The sequence below is a fragment of the Gouania willdenowi genome, chromosome 18 (genome assembly GCF_900634775.1).
Source record: "Gouania willdenowi chromosome 18, fGouWil2.1, whole genome shotgun sequence".
Taxonomy (NCBI): domain Eukaryota; kingdom Metazoa; phylum Chordata; class Actinopteri; order Blenniiformes; family Gobiesocidae; genus Gouania; species Gouania willdenowi.
This window is the reverse complement of record NC_041061.1, coordinates 19,479,708-19,497,664: the sequence shown is the minus strand read 5'-3', so window position 1 is coordinate 19,497,664 and position 17,957 is coordinate 19,479,708. Positions and strand designations below refer to the sequence as shown.

At 43.5% G+C, this 17,957-nt stretch overlaps 1 protein-coding gene and 1 long non-coding RNA gene across 3 annotated transcripts in view; both read right to left on the bottom strand.

Moving 5' to 3' along the window:
* Positions 1-17,957, bottom strand: part of LOC114480636 (interferon-induced very large GTPase 1-like) — a 691,281-nt gene that overhangs the window by 251,839 nt on the left and 421,485 nt on the right. Inside the window, exons 30-31 of one of the 2 annotated variants that reach the window (XM_028474955.1) lie at positions 7,526-7,643; positions 2,577-5,849 (exon numbers count right to left, since the gene is read on the bottom strand). In XM_028474955.1, coding sequence (XP_028330756.1) covers positions 2,577-5,849; positions 7,526-7,643 — 3,391 coding nt within the window. The remainder of the gene's footprint in view (positions 1-2,576; positions 5,850-7,525; positions 7,644-17,957) is intronic. The other variant, XM_028474951.1, reaches the window with a different exon arrangement.
* Positions 7,796-9,562, bottom strand: LOC114480644 (uncharacterized). Its single transcript, XR_003676142.1, has 4 exons — positions 9,437-9,562; positions 9,168-9,218; positions 8,511-8,573; positions 7,796-8,397 (listed from the first exon to the last, which is right to left on the bottom strand). It is a non-coding gene; the product is annotated as an uncharacterized LOC114480644 (long non-coding RNA).

Below are 17,957 nucleotides of genomic sequence, written 5' to 3'. Positions count from 1 at the left end.
TCGACTTTTCTTTCTTTGGGCTTCATACACATGTCCAAAGTGTTTTTTTCATTGATTCCCTCAATCGTTAGTTAGAGGGTGGAGGAGTGCGGGCCGTCTTCTGGCCCTACGTCACCGTGCGGGGAGGATGAAGTCAGTGTCACGTCTATAGACATGCCCACTCATGAATATGCATAAGTAGGCCGCAAATCAGCCTTTTTGTGTAGAGTTGCTCAGAAAGTGTCTTTTCAGAGGCTAAAACTCTTGGGGTTCTTAGAACAAATGGAGATGGGTGAAAAATAGCATGATATGGGACCTTTAATAATTTATTTCTCTTTGTAATTTATTAACAAGCAGAATGATGTTTACACTTTTATTTCTTACAAAAAAATCTTGAGCAAATGAAAAGTAAATGTTAAATAGTAAATCGTCAAAACAAATGCATCACTGTGTCCCTTAAACCATTCGTATTCTAACTTGTGTGTTGTGTGTTATTTGAACTGCAGCATTTAAAGAATAAAAGAAAAGACAAGGTTTGTATTTGCTAAACTAATGTTAGTGCATATAATTGCTAAAAATTATATAATCTAAACTTATCTGCACCTGCAGATCCTTGTGACCATTACATGATTAGGCAGGTTATAAGTATGATGGAGGATTAGGGGGGAAAAAAGCACAAATATAACCAATGAAGATATATTTTATTAAATCGCTAATCAATAAACCGCATGCTCATTATAATGACGTTACATTGAATGATGCAAACATTAAACAAACTCAAACACCAAAAAAATCCCATCAGTTCTAAGTCAACAGATTAAAAAATGTTTTACAGGTGAAGATTCAGGAGCAATAGGATTGTAACTTAAAGATACATAATGTGAAACAGTGCTGATTACAAAATAAGGATAATCAAAAGTGTAAATCAAAGATAACAAATATTGAAAATCAAATATCTTATTGACAATTCTGTTTAGTTTAATTTCAAATCAAGACAGTCACGATAGTTTTACTAATAGTCTTTTTCTTGTGTGGGAAGCTTTTATAAAATGTAAAATATATTTGTAACCGAATAAGTCATTGGGCAGAATCTAGCATTAGCCTTTTCAAAATCTTGGGCGACTTTGTCTACCAAACCAGACTCACCTTAAAGTGTCTCAGCGTGGTGTTTGTTTGTGGTTGTAAATCTGGATCCTTGAGTCTAAATGACTCTTTAAGACTTTCTTCTGCCTGTTTGTATGAAATACTTTTCCAGGAATTTGGAATTTCAGCTGGTTTTGCATTATATGCTGTAGCAAAGTCTTCATTGTACGTTGTCATGACATATTTCCAGTAGTCTGATGCCTCCAGACTCACATCTGGAGAAATTTTCCAGTCTGGGAAAATCTTCTTGTAATCCTTGTAAGGGTGATATTGGTCATTTGTTTGATGGCAACAGAATTTTTCATCACTGATCACAGAAGAAGAGCAGATGTCAGTGACAAGTTTCTGTGTGGCAACCCTCCTATATCTACCCAGACCTTTTGGTCGATGCAAAGATGCCCAGTGTTCAGTGTGAGCTTTTCCTCCTGCATCACAGGGCATTTTACAGAACGGACACTGTTTACCACATCCAATCACTCTGGTGAAAAGTTCATTCTGGGGCTTCATGTGAAGATTCTTTAACTTAGTTTGAATGTTTGTCTTTTGGAACTTGTCCTTCAAATGTTGTTTTATATCCTTCAAACACTTTGTGAGTGAATCTGCAAATTGCTCCTGGTTTGCATTGTTCAGGATCATAAAAGCACCAAGAGCATCTTGGGAAATGGCCAGTTTAGCTGCAAGTTCATGACACATATCATCAACAAATGACTTCAAGTTTTCTTTTTTTTCCTTTAAGGACTTTTGAATGGCATCATCGATGTTGTTGATGCTTGTTGTAAGAACTCGCTCCTCAAACTCAGAAAGCTTGAAACTGCTTGAGAAATGTTTCTCTATTTGTTTGAGAATCCAGGTTTTTGTATAGCTTTCATAACACATGGTGTAGTTATAATAGTGTGTAAAATCTTTCTTTGAAATCAAATCCAGTAAAATTGAATACTGAAAGTTGATTCGTGTGCTAAACTCCTCACATTTCAGCATCTCATCAGTGATATTGAGGCCCAGTACACGATTGACACGGTCTTCCACAGCAGGCTTCAGACACTGATCTGCAAACTCTTCAGCCTTCTTCTGACACTGGTCCCGTTTATGGAAGACGTCTTTGAAATCTGCGCAAAACTTTTCCTTGTTTTTTATCAAACATCTGTATGGATCATTGGTTTGAAGAAAACTCTGATGCAGTTCCTGAAATTTTCTGGCTGCAAATCCACAGATGTGCTGTTTCAGATAAACTTCAAACACAATGTCTGTCTGAACATCTTTGTCATTTTGTAAACGTTCATCAATGATGTTCAATATCTCCTGAGTGTAGGCATCATGGTAGTCACTTTTTTTGGCCATTTCCTCATTTATAGACATTGTGCAAGCTTCAATGATGCTGTCTGCTCTCTGTTGTAAAGCTGATATATGGTCTTGTCCTTTGAACCATGTGTTTACTAATAAGTTCCACCACGTTACTTCAGGTTTGTATTTGAATGGTTTCAGTCCACAATCTTCAAGTCTTTTCTGACTCAGCAGTGCATTTGCATGGCTCCCTTTGTGTGAAATATTATTTCTGAGGCAATGGGATACCTTGGTAAAAATATCTGTGGGTTTCAGTTCAGAAAATTGTATTTTTTCCACAGTTTCTTTCCACATCTTGTCAAATTCTTTGTCCAGTTGTTGATCAGTAATGTTGTGTTTTTTCTTTCGACATTCATCAATCAGTGCACACACTGCTTTTTCAATTACTTTGGTGTGGTTTTCTTTAATCCGGTTAATTTCCACCATTCCCTGTCTGATGTTTGCTGCTGCTGAGAGCTGATAAAGGATAGATTTTTGCAATTCTCGTTTTAGACTCTTTGTACTGTTTTCAAATTCTGCTCTATGTCCTTCCACCAGGTGGACATGACCTTCAGTTTGAGTGAAGTACTGTGTTAGGTTCTCCACAAGTTTTTTCTCCCATTTGCAAAGCACTGTGATAGCTTCAGTTTTCAGACTTGATAGTAATTCATCCATCCCAGATGTTTGAGCTTCTAAATCAACATTTCCAAAGTTGGATATTTTGGCCTCTGCATTTGTGCCCCATATGTACATTTCCTTTTTGAACTCCCATTCCCATTTGTTAAACTCTGTACAAAGTATCATGTAGGTGTCAGCTACAAGGCTGTTTCTGAAGCTAAAGATGAAGTTTTCAGGCTTTACTGCATTCCACAATGTTTTTATGCACTCCCTGAAGTCTATGATGTCATTCTTTGAATAACTGCACTTTCCCAGGAGTTGGATGATATTTTTCTTTAGCTCATATACAGCTTCACTGTATCCTGCATTGACTGGAGCCATTGGTGGGTTTCCATTCCAGAGTCCAGGAATGTAGCAGTTCCCAGTGTCTGGATTATAGTCCATCACATCAGTGAAGCTCTTGTATTTTTCTTTCTTTTCCATTCTAGCTGCTGCCTGGGTCATCTCATTCAGCTGTTGTAGAAGTTTCCGGTCTCGTAAGTTCTTCTCATGGGCTGACATATCAGACACATTCTGTTGAACAAAGTGACATTTAGGCTTTTTTCCCACCTCCTTCATCTTGAGAGATGCATGCACCACTATTTGAAGGATATTCTTCATTTCAGTTAAATTCTCCGTTGCAATGTTTACAATAGTTAAATCACTCAGCCCCACAACAAGTGTTGCAAGCTCATTGTCATGTTCATAGCTATTGTCTAGTTGTGCAAATTCAGATGACTTTAGGCCCTCAGTGTCAATGATCACAATGAAGTCACAGTTTAGGACTCTATTAAACTCTTCATGGACTTTGATGAGCAACATGAAGGCTCCTCGAGTGCATCGACCACTGCTGACTGCGAACTGCACTCCAAACATGGTGTTAAGGAGAGTGGACTTCCCTGTGCTCTGAACTCCAAGTACTGAGACCACCAGGATTTTGTTCTTTGGAGAAATCATGTCATTAAGCTGAGAGAGAACATCACTGACCCATTGAAGGGGTATGTTGGATGCATCTCCATCCACAAGTTCAAGAGGAAATCCATCCAGTAACAACTGTGCACAGAGTTCAGGTAATTCATTCAGTTGTTGTCTGGATGGATCTGTTTCTGGAAGAAACCGTGAAGCTTCGTAGATCTGACCTATTTCACGAAAAAAGTGTTCAATCCCCAGTGAACTGTTGGTCAGTTGTTGGTCAAGTTGTTTGGTCTCCTCTTTGTTCTCAGAGCTCTTCCATTTTTTTTTGTAGAGTTCCCTGAGTCCAGACAGTTTAATGCGAGACATATTATCAAGGTTCATCCTCATCCACTTCAGGAAGTAGCTCCTTTCTTTGTGATGCAACGATAATGCATTGATAAAACACGTCAAAGCATTTGACATTTCATAGGAGTTTTGTTTTTGTCGCAGTTTTTCTTTTTTTTCCTTCAGGTCACTTTTATACTTTTCTATGTTTTCAGATCCAATCTTTCGAAAGCGAAACTCTTCTTTCTCTAGACTTGTCAGTTCCTTCCATATTTGGCCTTGTAATGGAAGATGCTCTTCTTTGAATGTCAAAGGGTCTTTAATGTCTGCAGTGATGGCATCAGCATGTTGTTTTGCTGTTTGACACTCAGGAGAGTCTTCATCGACCCAGATTCCCAGTTCATGGGCAATGTCAGCCATCTGCTCGATACTCATCTTTCTCTCTGTCTTGGAAATCACTTCACTGACTGCTGCCCTCAAAAAATTAACAAAACTTATATCATTTACATCTTTGTTCTGAATGATGATGTTGTTTTTAGTCAGACCTAACTTCCTTGACACTTCCTTTAGAGCATTGGCATTAATATGTTTGTTCGTATTGTTAACCACCAAAAAAATCTGAGCCTTGTTGGTTTGGTTTGACAGCTGATTACTGGTACATTTGGCATCTAACTTGTCAAGAAACACAAAAACTGCTGCAGATGTTTGACACAAGAATGCATACTGTTTTTCAAAAGAGTCAATGCTTCCACGAAGGTTAGCCACAGCCACTGGTTGACTGACAATATCAATGTTTTTGTTGCCACAAGGAAGGTACCAAGTAATTTCAGTCAACCCATTGGATATTCTTCGTGGACTGTTGCCACATTCCATGTTGTGGTGAACAAAGATGTCATGGTACTGCTGTGAGTTACTCAGCAGCTTGTTCAGGGTCTCTGACTTTGACATGGAGGACTCACCCAGTCTCACAAAGGAGACCATTGGTAGATTAGAGAGGACTATTCTTTCTTCAGTGAAACCCTTGGACTCTGAAAGAGCTTCAGGTCTATACTGCTTTACAATGTCTCTCATAGCCCACAGCATCAATGTGCACTGTTGATTGTCACAACTAGGAAGCAGCAGAGGCACAGAAAACTGACACATTGACATTTTTAGAGCCATTTCCTGCTGAACAAACCCATCAGAACACAGAAAGAGAGCAGTGATCATATCTAGAGGATTTACCATGTCTTCTGAATTACAGTTTTCAAGCAGGTCTTCAAAATCAACTTCTGTGGTCTTTGAAGCATTATCACTGTTGGATCTGAACTGTTTCACATGTTTTATATTCCTTGCTGTCACATTAACCATCATTAATTTCTTCATAAAATACCATGGAAGGTCTGATTTACTTTTCTCTGGTTCTTCATTTAATGTCTTGTCATCAATTTGAAGTATTCTGCTGAGTGATAGCTTCTCTTTGCTGTGCCGTTCCAAACCAAGATCCTTCATAATGGTCATCAGGTTTGTCTCTAAAAATAAAATTAAATAAAAAAATATGAGGCAATAATATATACATTTTAACTAATGTTTCTTTTACTTAAAGAGTAACTATACCCCAAACTGACTTTTTTTTTTGATACATTTGGGTATTAAGTAGTGCTGTTTATTAATCCTTGTCCCAATTTTCACATTTGATAAAAGTATTTTCATTTAGCGTATTTTGTTGTAAAATGTTAGTCACTGCGCTCTCAGGGTTGAATTTTGCTATTAGCTGAGATGGATAATTGTGACCATCGCGTATGGAATCAGAACAGTATCATAATGAATGAACTCCTGCAGGGTTTTTCACGAATGCACATGCTTTTTTTCGCAGTTGTATTTCAGATTCACAAATGCACACAATCTGTTTCACAAATATATATTTTATGCAAAATTGTAATATAAATTCTGAAATGCACATGTCCCACTTCACAAATATTATTTTGAGGCACACTTGTAATATAAATCCACAGATAATGCACATTGCTGAATGTGCATTTAGAAACTGCTTCTGTGCTGTGAAACATCTGTGTATTTGTGAGAGAAATTTGTGTGTTGAATTTTGAGACAGCCCTGACGTCAGGGGTCAACAAACGTCACCATTGGCTGATAAAACTGATTGACAGATTCATCAGCCAATCAGGTATGTTTGCTTTCAGTCAATCATATGACTTCTTACATTTTCTCCATACTTTTAAACCAATTGTAGAGCTACTGATATGTGTGCGCATACGCAGTGTTCAAACAAGAGTGTGGATAAAATGTAAAAAGCCATATGATTGGCTGAAAGCAAACACCTGATTGGCTGATGAATCAGTTTTATCAGCCAATGGTGACGTTTGTCGACCCGCGACGTCAGGGCTGTCTCAAAATTCATCGCACAGATTTTTCTCACAAATACAGAGGTTTCACAGCACAGAAGAAGTTTGTAAATGCACATTCAGCAATGTGCATTATCTGTGGATTTATATTACAAGTGTGCCTCAAAATAATATTTGTGAAGTAGAGCGTGTGCATTTCAGAATTTATATTACAATTTTGCATAAAATATATATTTGTGAAACAGATTGTTTCGAAGTTGTATTTCAGATTCACAAATGCACACAAAGCATGTGCATTTGTGAAAAACCCTGCAGGAGTTCATTCATTATGACACTGTTCTGATTCCATAATCGCACGTCACCAACTTTCACTGTTGGCCCCGCCCCTCCTATAAAAGCTAAAAGAAAGGAAGAGAGTTTCCCCCAATCACAGCCCGCAGTGAGCATTAATTCACGGTGATGTTTTTCACTGTGTGCTTCTATAAAGCACAGTCTTTATAAAATATAAAAACGCTACTGCAAGCCCAGGAACTGCCCTGGGCCCGCAGATGCAGCCAGGCCAGCAGAAAGAGCGGAGGCCAGGGAGCCCCAGGCAACCCCCCCCCCACAGCTGAGCAACCCCCCAGATGCCCCCAAGATCCCAGGCTGATAGGCAGCCACCGCCCCCCACACACACATCCGAGGAAGCCCCAAGCAGCCGAGCACCCAGCGCTGGTCTATAATAAATAATGCACAGACATTACAGCCTGCTGTGTCTCACTTGATAGGAAACCAAATATTTAACAACCACTGCAAATTAAATGTAGACAATTCTGCATGTTTAAACTGAATAAAACCAAGCTGACCTTTAACATCTGTAGCAATGACTTGACTGTCAGCATCACTGGTTGAAGATGGAGGTAAAAGAGGATCATCTGGGTCTTCAACATGAAGATTAGCAGAGGAATCTCCAGCGCTGAATCCCTTTATAGATGTGTGACACAAATATATAGAATTACCTTTTATACAGGGAGAAAACTGGTAACATTTTGTGACATGTTTAAAGAAGCTATTTACCTCTGTTGTAGCAGGAAATTTGACGATTAAGCCTTCATTCTTATCTGAACATAAGAGAAAAATTATAATTAAAACCCTTTGAAAAGCCCAGTTTTTCAAAAAGTGTAATCTGGATAAAAATATCTAGATTTTTAAAATACCCAGATTTTTTTTTTGCATGTTTTATTATTGCATTGAAATAAATACATTTATTTCATTGCATTATCGGAACCATCACCAGCCCTCCCTAAGGACGGGTAAAAAGAACTAAATGGAGAATATAAAAAGAGATGTTGTGTTAGATCTTGGTGAGGGGAAAGAAACAGGAAAGAGGGAGTTAGGGTGATAGAATGGAAGGGGTGGGTAAGAGTTAATAATTTTGTTGAAAGTGTAATGTGATGCTACAATTGTGCATATTGTGTTGTTGGGCGTAATCTATTAGATTACGTGGAAAGCCTAGATTGTTGTTGGATCATTGTACATCTGCCTGTGGGAGTGGTGGCCCTGATAGGTTTTGGTTGTCTCTTAGCATCTATGGATCGAGTTTTCTCTAATTCCTTCAGACACTACTCCTGTCTTACCTGTCTTCCTCCTCCTTACCTCTGCGATTGGGTCCTCGTCCTCCGAACTCCTTACCACATGTCCTTGACTCAAGACCTGATGAAGAATCATCTTCTAATTCCTTTTTATTAAAAAAAGAAGAAAAAAAAGGGAGAGAGGAGGGAAAGATGTTACAGAGAAAGAAAAAAAAAAAATGTACATTTATGATGAAAAATACAACAGAATTTTTTTTACCATTGTTGTGGTTGTAGACGTCGTCTTTATTTGGTTCTATTCAGCATTTCAGAGCGCTTCTTTCTGAACATAGCAGGAGATTAGCAATTACTACTTTATTTCAGTGTCAGTGTTGCAGAAATTCAAAATGCCCCGATCCATTAATACAAATTTCAATACAACAAGATACACAAACACGTTGCTAACACATTGTATGAAAACCCACGATTCATTTATTATATAAATGTATCAATCCTGGGCACTTTAAAGCTGCAGTATGTATAATCATGAGACTTGTATACAAACAACTATGCTCACTCTCCCCTCCCTGGATTAGATTATCATCAGCAGAGCAGAGTTTTAGCTTTTTTTTTTCCAACCTGTGACAAGATCGTTCATCTCAGTTGACAAAAATTTGCAACATTTCCAAAGTTAGATATTTTTGTCATATATAAGATCATATATAATAGCAGAGGTTTAATCAGATTTCCTTCTAGAGCAGCCAGGACATAATTAAACACACCCGTTCATGTGATCACACCCAAAAAATGTTTGATGGTTCACGGAATTTGTTGCAACACCTGATATACTGTGGGATTAGTCAGATTGGTCAAAATATTGTAAATGTTGCGGTGATTGGACAGAATTGCAGGGCCGCAAAGAATTTGTGGGAATTACCTGGAGTTGTATTAAAAGTTGTGATCGCAACATCACAATTTCCTGGAGGGTCTGAAAATTAAACAGTATAGCATTGAGAATAGTGATAAACAAAGATGCACACACACACATACACACACAGACTTTCATGAGTAGAAATGTTTTGAGATAAGATATCAGAGAAACTCAAGATCTAGGAATATGTTTTGAAGGTAAAGAATTCATCTATGGCTCTAAAATATACTGTTTTGCATCTCAAAAACCCTAAATTCAAATATCTAAAAATGTACCTTAAAGAGAGAATTCCTCTGTGGTCAGTGGTCCTTTCATTGAAGAGGTTTCTGGTTGACTCTACATTATACAATAACAATGTTCTTGCTGTTTGTTGGAGACAATAATCAACTGTGTGACTGGAGTTGTGTGTAATAAATATATTCTTATGTGGGCGGAGACAAATATCAGACCCAGCTGTCAGCCAATACTGTCATAAGGTAGATTTAAAAAAAACTATATACAATGATCAGGTCTGAGGTTGATTTTTTGTGTGCTCTCCTTTGATAGTAAATAATGAGTAGATAGACAGTTGTCCTCTTTGTAAAAACATCATCCTTCCCTGACATTCTGTTGTTCTCCATGTATTAGGTTCATAAAAATATAAAAGTTTAACCTTTTGTATATTTTGTATGTTTTGAGCCCTATTGAAGTTATCTTCAATAGGACTCATACTCCCATACTTTAAAGACCCCAGGACTAGATGATAAATAACCATAATGGTTAATCAGTTAAAAGTCAATAACTAGTCCCTAGGCCTCATAGGGTTTCAATAGAGTTTTCTTGAATTCATGCTTCACTTCAATCAACTAAAAGTTAGTTGTTTTCATATTGTCTCTGTGTATGGACAGATTACATCTCCAGGAACTATGAAAATGTGAAAATCTTCAAAAATACCACCATGAACAGGTTGAGCAAAACATGGCTGCTTTTTCACCAGTAAACTGCTGGACTAGATGAAGAACAACTGATCATTTTATCACCTTGATTTGGATCGGTTTGCGTTCAGACCGCAGTTTGTACATTGACTATACTTGTAAATACCTGTATGCATGTTTTCATGTATATTTATATACATATTTATATCTTATGTTAGTATAATTATTGTTTTTGACTCATTGTTTTTGATCAATGTATGTATCTTGTCTGGTGTTGTTTCAACTTTGCTGTAATTTCTTCATTTTGAGAGGCATTGTAGTGAAATTTATTGGTTTTATTGATTTATTTATTATTCTGATTGCTTGCTATCTATAGATCTTGCTAGATGTTTAAATCTCATCCCAGTTTGTTACTTATTTCTCCTCAGTTCCTTTATTCTGTTTTTATAAATTTGAACTACAGAATTAGAGGAAACAACATTCCCAGTTTCTGTATTAAATGTATTTCTACTCAGTCTTTTGCAGTATCTACAGAAACATCAAGCTAAGCCGTTTGACTTCAGTTCACTTATATCAGTGACTCATAGAAAGCCTGTTTTTGTGAAAAGAGGTCCTCACATTTCAGGTTGGTGCTGCTGTCATTGTGCTGTATTTGCTCCAACATATTGATGCAAAATGTGTTTTATTATCACAAACTAAATTATTTGTCTTTGTTTGGATTAATTTGATATGTTTTTACCTTATTTTGCAAAGCTACAGCCTTGTTTGCAATTATCATAGTTGTCTTTGTCAGTTGTTGTTTGTTCAGCTCTATAAAAACACAGTGAGGGAGTGACTGCTGACAGAATGATGCTGAAGGTGAGGTCTTTGTTTTGTTGTACATTCTTATTCTTTAATATTTGGTCTCAGACTGAAACTGAAAGCATTTCTAAAAAATTATTAATTTACATTTTGTATTTTCTTTATACAGATTGAGGTTGTGAGGAATTAATGAAAATAATACATTCTTTAAGTTGTGGATGATTGACTGACATCAAGGATGTAAAAGTAATTTTAGTTCATTGTTATTAAATGGGCCGAACCAGTAAAGTCAGGGCTTAATAACCTATTAATAATGACATTTTGTTTTAGTGCAAATAATTGAAAATATATTGTGGGTAGAAATCTCATTTATAGAACTATCTTAACATTTAATAAACAATAAAAAAAAAAATAATAATAATGAAAAGGTGCTCGATGACAGTACAGATCCCAGTGGATCTACAAAACACTAAATCACAGGTATTTAAATCTGAACAATAAAGTATTTTACTACATGATTAAAAAACTTTCAAGATTTAGAAATTATTTTACATTGAATATTGCAACTTTGTCAGTGAGTTAGAATGTTCTTGGCTTTTTGAGTTGTTTTTGTCTTTATCATTAATTAATATTACTTTATTATTATTGTTCTAAAATATGTGATTGCACAATTGTTTAGTTTTGTGTTGTAAAACCATAGCCACTATCTTTATCTTTTTCAGTAAACTTAAGGTAATGCAACATTAGCTTTTACGTCATGTATATTGATGTATCAGATAATTTTCACTGCATCATAAAAATCTGATGCATTTTGAAAATAGTGCAGTGTAACGTGTAAAATCGAATGGTTTTACAACTCAGTACATAATAAACTTCTCCCTGCTACCATCAGGCTGGTACTACCACTGGCTCTGCATAAAGGCTGTGGCTGAGAGAATGAGAGTTTCTTCAATAAGGTCATTAGTTTACTCAGTTCTGAGAAACAAAGTGATCCTCCACCATTTTTACAAGTTTGGCCTAAAAGTTTCTAAATATTCCTGTTAAAAATATATGTGCTGAACAAAGCACTGTGTTATGCACCATATTCATTTTATAGCATTTTAATTATGAGCCTTAATAGAACTTTTTTTTTTTTTTTTTTTTTTTTTTTTTTTTGTCTGCACATTCTGTCGAAGGTTAACACTACAAGAAGTGCAATCTTTTAACAGCAATGCATATTTTGTTATTGCAATTAAATAAATTTATTTATTTCATTGCATAATTGTGACCATCACCAGCCCTCCCTAGGGAAGGGAAAGAAATACTTTATTAAAGGGAGGATGTAAAAAAAGAGAGGGCAGTGTTACACCAAGGTGAGGGGTTGGAGAGGGGTGGGGAAGTTAACAGGGAAGAGGAATACAAGATAGGAAATGGAATGGGTGGGGAGTAGTCGATAGATTTCAAGTGATGCGATGTGAAATTGTGGTTGTGTATATTGTGCTTATTGTTGAGTTATCAAGCCAGTTTGGTGACCAGTGTGCGGCTTAGGAATAATGGTGGTGGCTGTGAGCAGAGGAAGAAGTGAGTGGAAATTCCATAAAACAGGTATTTGGGAACAACGTGTCTGTGGTTGAGCCCAGTATAAGTGTTATCCCACAGCCCAAGGCCAGTGCATCCATGACAAATGTATTTCCAAGAACCGCCACTGCAAAACCCACGAGCCGCCCCCGGGCCCCGGAAGCAGCCAGGCCAGCAGCAAGAGCGGGCAACCCGGGGGCCCCCGGCGACCACCACACGGCCAAGCAGCCCCCCGAACGCCCCCAAGATCCCAAACCGAGAGGCAACCATCGCCCCCCCCATACACACCCGAGAAAGCCCCAAGGAGCCAAGGACCCAGCGCACCACGCCACCAATCCAACCCCCAACCCCCAGACCCCCCACCCCATCCCCCCACACCCCCCCCACACCCCCGCGCCCAACCCCCCGCGGGGAGGGCCCAGAGAGCTCCCCGCCCGAGACCCCAGCGGAGGAGCCGAAGCCCACGCCCAGCAGACGACCAGAGCCACGCCGAACGGGCAGCCGGCGGGCACCCGCCGCCGGGCCCAGAGCCAGCAGGGACCCGACCCCAGGCCAGAGGGACCCGGAATGAACGCAGCACCAGGAGCAGCCCGCCCAGGGAGGACGACCACACCCCAAGCCGCATAAGGCACCAGGGGGCCGCCGGGAGTCTCCCCGTCGGCCCCCAGGCACCCCAACCTAGCCCCCCATGGCGCCCCAAATCACCTATTGTTGATGTCGCCCGCGCCACGGGCTTTAGTTTTTTTATTTTTTATTTTTTTTTTTAAAAGCCAGGGCCCCCTCCAAGGGCCAAGCCAGACCGCCTTGTGCATCCCCAGCACCCTGCCTCACGGGGCACTGCCCAAGCAGGGGCCGTACCATTAGGTATGCAAGGGCGCGGCACGCGGCACCCGCCCCGAAAGACCCCCGCCAGGACCGGCCCGGCCAGCCAGCCAATCACCCCGGGCCCCAGGAGCACCCCCCGGGACCAGGACCCCCCAAGGGCAAGTCCCCGGGCCAAGCCCCCCCGGGACGCACCCCCCACCCCCGCCCAGGACCCGGCCACAGCCCAGCAGGACCGCACAGCCCCGGACAGCCCAAGGCCAGCAGCCCAGGGCCCGCCGCCCCCCGGGCAGCGCCAGCCACGGAGCAGCGCCACCCACCGGCCCGCGAGCAACCGGCAATCCCCACCGCGGGGACGGAGGCACCCCAAAGGCACACATCAAGTGCGGAACCGCAGCCCCGAGCCAAAGATGCCCCGGACCCACCCACCAGTCCGCAGATGGCAGGACAGACCCACCAGGCGGCCGACAGCAACCTCCACCACCGGAACAGCTAGCGCCGCCCCCCAGTAAACAGCATCGCTCCGAGGCACCTAGCAACCCCGCCCCAACCCCGGTGAGGACACCAGCACACCCCCAGCACACCCACCCCCCAAACCGGCGAGGCAGGCCGCCCCAGGCCCGCACACCGCGGGGCCCGCCCCCAAGGCCACCAGCCGACGAAACAAGCACCAAGCCTCACCCAAGGGGAGGAAGCGTCCCCGCGCTCCACCAGGCCGACACCGCCCGGAAAGACCCCGCAAGGAGAGACCCCAGCAAAGCCCCCCCGAGACCCACCGCCACGCCCGACCACACCATCCTGATGTATTTTCACTCTATGTAGTGGCCCAGCCACCAACAGAGGGGCCAGGCCCCCACCGGAGAGGCCCAAATATGTGAGCCAACCCACCACCCTGTTATGGTGCCTCTCCATTCCCCAATGGAGAGGCACTTCCCTATCCCCTGTGTGAGTGTGTGTGTTCAGTGAATGTATGGGGTGTAATTAAAAGAAGGGGGATGGAGGGGAGCGGTGCTCCCCATCCTACCTCTGTGGATATACGTGTATGTGGTGTAATAGGCCGGAGGGTGTAAGTGAGGGTACACCCTCCGGGGGGTGGCATGTTGAGGTGTGATTAAAATTGGAGGGATTAGTAGGGTAACTAGAGGTGGGAGTGCCGCCCCCACGCCACTACATAGTGACACAGGTGGCGGCCCCCTCCACCCCCAGTCCCACCATCCAGCCCCCCAAGGGTTGGGTATGGGTGTGTGGTGCATATTGTGAATGGGCCAGACCAGCTGGGAGTGAGGTGAAGTGTACATGTAGGAGGACTGTCCGGTGCGAGCCGGGCCCGTCCGCGTGGCGGGCCACGCGAGATGGTAGATGGTGCAGACGGGCAAGCGGCACTGTGGGCCCCGGAGCAGCAAAGCCGGAGACCCCCCCCACGGCACCCCCCAGACTGCGACGGCCCCGCGGAGCACAGCGGCACCCCCCACCCCCGGGCGCAGCCAGGCACCAACCCCGTCCCCCGGTGCCCCAGGGAGCGACCCCCGCCGCACGCCGGCCCAGAGCGACGCCCCCCCGCCGCCAAGGAGAGCGGCCGAGCAGGGGGGAGGCCCGTGCCCGCACCAGGGCCAGCACAGGCCCACCCGGCGCCACGACACAACACCCTCCACCGGAAGGCGGCCCCGGCCCCCCCGACGAAAGAGGACACCATCCACCGCCAAGCAGGGCCACCCCGCCAGCCACGGACCGGCAAGCCCGAGTACCGAAGCACCCCCAGCCCGGTACCGCCATCCCACACCAACGGCGCCAGAAGAGCCCCCCCCCCCCCCCCCACGGAGGGGACCCCCGACGACCCACGCACCGGCACGAGACACCCCCCCGACGCCAGCGCACCCCGGGCGACAGCGGGCCCCAGGCCACCAGCCCCGCCCCACCCAAGGCTGCGCAGCGCCGCCACGAGCCGCGGCCGGTCCCCGGGCAGATGACAGGAGAGCACGCCCCCGGACACCCAGACCACGGATCCACCCCCGGGACACCCCCGCCCCGGAATGGCGCCCACGGCGCCCGGTGCGCCCAGCCAGCAGACCAGCCAATCCCGACGCGGATCCATCAGGCCAAGAGCCACGCGCCGCGCCCCCGCACACCCACCCAACACGACCCCCGGGGAGGCCCCATAGCACCCCCCACCCCACACCCCCAGCCGTACTGGCCACACCGGAGGGGGGCCCCGCCCGGCCCGTCACGCAAGCGACATCCCTGGCGAAGGCGCGCCCCAGGGAGCCAAGCCGAGGACCCGCAAGGGCCGACGGAGCAACCCACGGCCACACCCCGCCACCCAGCAACCCAGGAGGCAATCGCCGACCCCGGGCAGCAGCCACCCCCAAAGCCGCCCACACCCCGGATCCCCCCGGACCGGAGCCACGGACCCCACCACCCCAGGCCCCCCAACGGGACCACCCCCCAGCCAACCCATCCGGCACGGCACCGCCCGCCCCCCAGGCGGGAGCAATAGCCCCCCCACCAGCCCCCAGGCAAACGGGAGCCCCCCAAACCCAGCCCAACCGGATGGCGGGCGCAAGAGCAAAGGAGGAGGGGGGGGAGGACGAGACAGGGGGACAGGGAGCAAGGGGAAGGAGCGGCAGAGGAGCACGCAGGGCCCCAGCCCCAGAGGCCAACCAGATGCGCATGCAAGGGGCAACAGCGCCAAATCGAACAGCCCTGGGACCCTGTGAACACCCTGAAGGAATGCACACCCGCGCCGAGGCAGCCAGGCACCCCGGCAACCCTCCCCAGCCAACCCGGCCAGCCTTAATAGAACTTAAAGACTCTGTATTCTGCTATATTTAATTCCACAAAGGATTGCGTGTTTGATGATACATTTTTATAGTTGTCTTTGACAATTGTTGTTTGTTTAACTCTATAAAAACTCAGTGAGGGAGTGACTGCTGACAGCATAATGATGAATGTGAGGTATTTGTTTTGTTGTGCATTCCTTTCCTTTTTAAAGCATCATAATGAAACTGAAAGAACTCAGTTTATTTACTTTCTGTATCTTCTTTATACAGATTCAGGTTTTAATAAAATCAGAGTGTCTCAACATAAAATATTAACCTCATGAATAAGTGAGTTAGATCATGAGTGTCATTGTTATTTAGTTTAGGGGTTACAGACACCCCAATGTGAGAGTGAGCAAATAGTTTTCTATAGAATGTTTTACAAAAAACAGTTTAAACTTAAAACCTGCTTGTTTATAGTACTACATATACAATATTTAATCACATGTATCTACATTTGAACAATGTGGTGTTTTACTACAATATATCATTAAAAACTTGTCAAGGTCTAGAAATTAATTTACTTAAATATTTCCTCATATCAGGGGAATTCCTGAACATATGAACATTTTTTCCAATATGGTTTCTGTACTGCAAATGTCTAATAAACCTGAACTGAACCTTCTCAATGATCATGGCCATGAATAGAAAGTTGCTGATTTGTCTAGTTTGAGGGTATTGTGTCAAAGCAACACGTTGATGAATTTATTTGCTCAACAGTTTCCTCTATTATTTTTGGGTTCACTGTAATAAACTCTAACATTGTAGTTGACTCAGCCCTCAGTGGTTGAAGCTGTTGATGAAGGTGCTAATGTTTGACCTTATTGATTGTATTTTTTCATTGAAATATATAGAAATTACCAGCTGACAGTAATTCAAGGGCTATCTGATCAGGGGAGGTTGTGAGTTTTTCAATTACAGAAAACAATGAATGAGTTGTTGACGTTTTTAGCAATAATTTTATAAAAATTTTGCTGCTTTGCTTTGAACAAGCCATCATTAAATTTACATAGACTCATTTTGTACCTGTAGGTCTAGATTAATTTGTAGTTTAGTTGTTCTCCATTTATGCTCAGCCCTTCAACAATCAAATTTGATATTCTACACTATCTCAGTCTTCCTTCAAGGTGTTTTCTGTGTTTGTTTTTCTCTTAGTTTTGATTGGAGCCAACGTATCTTTGACATTACAGACTTTTATATCAAACTCATCAACTTTATCATCAAGTTTATCAACTGTCCCAGCCCTTTAGGTTAGTGTGATTGCTATGGCTTCCATAAACTGTGCAGATGTTGTCATTTATCTACATTTTCTTAAAACACAGAAATAGGAGGAACATATGTTGCAGTCTCTAAATAAAAAGAAAAAGAAACACAGAAATGATCAGAGAGAACTAAGTCTCTTCAGTGGCAGCTCCAGAGATTTATTACCGGGGGGTCCATGTGTGGGCATGTGGCCATTATAATGTATTTTGATTTGTTTTAGCTCCTTATTTGCAGTTGTGTTGTGTGTTTGCTGTGTTTTTGTTAAACTTTTTTTTTGTTAATCAGCATAGGCCAACCCACTACCTTTTGGACAGCTGCTGGTAATCAGCGCAGCTGTGCAGGGCCGTAACTGGCCCTCATATGAGGGATTAAAAGGACATCGGCAGCGAGACAATGTGTGTGTGAGTGGTGGCAGCAACAGCCATCGGCAGGTCTACTAGGACCGGACCGAGCGCCAGCGAAGCGTGAGGAGGGAACGGCGGAACCTGGGTCGGAGGCGAGGAACGGATGCGGTGACGGAGGGAGAGCGAGTGAGCAGCGCCAGGATGAGGAACGGGCGCGGTGACGGAGGCAGAGCGAGTGAGCAGCGCCAGGACGTGGAACGCGGAGACGCGGTGGAGTGT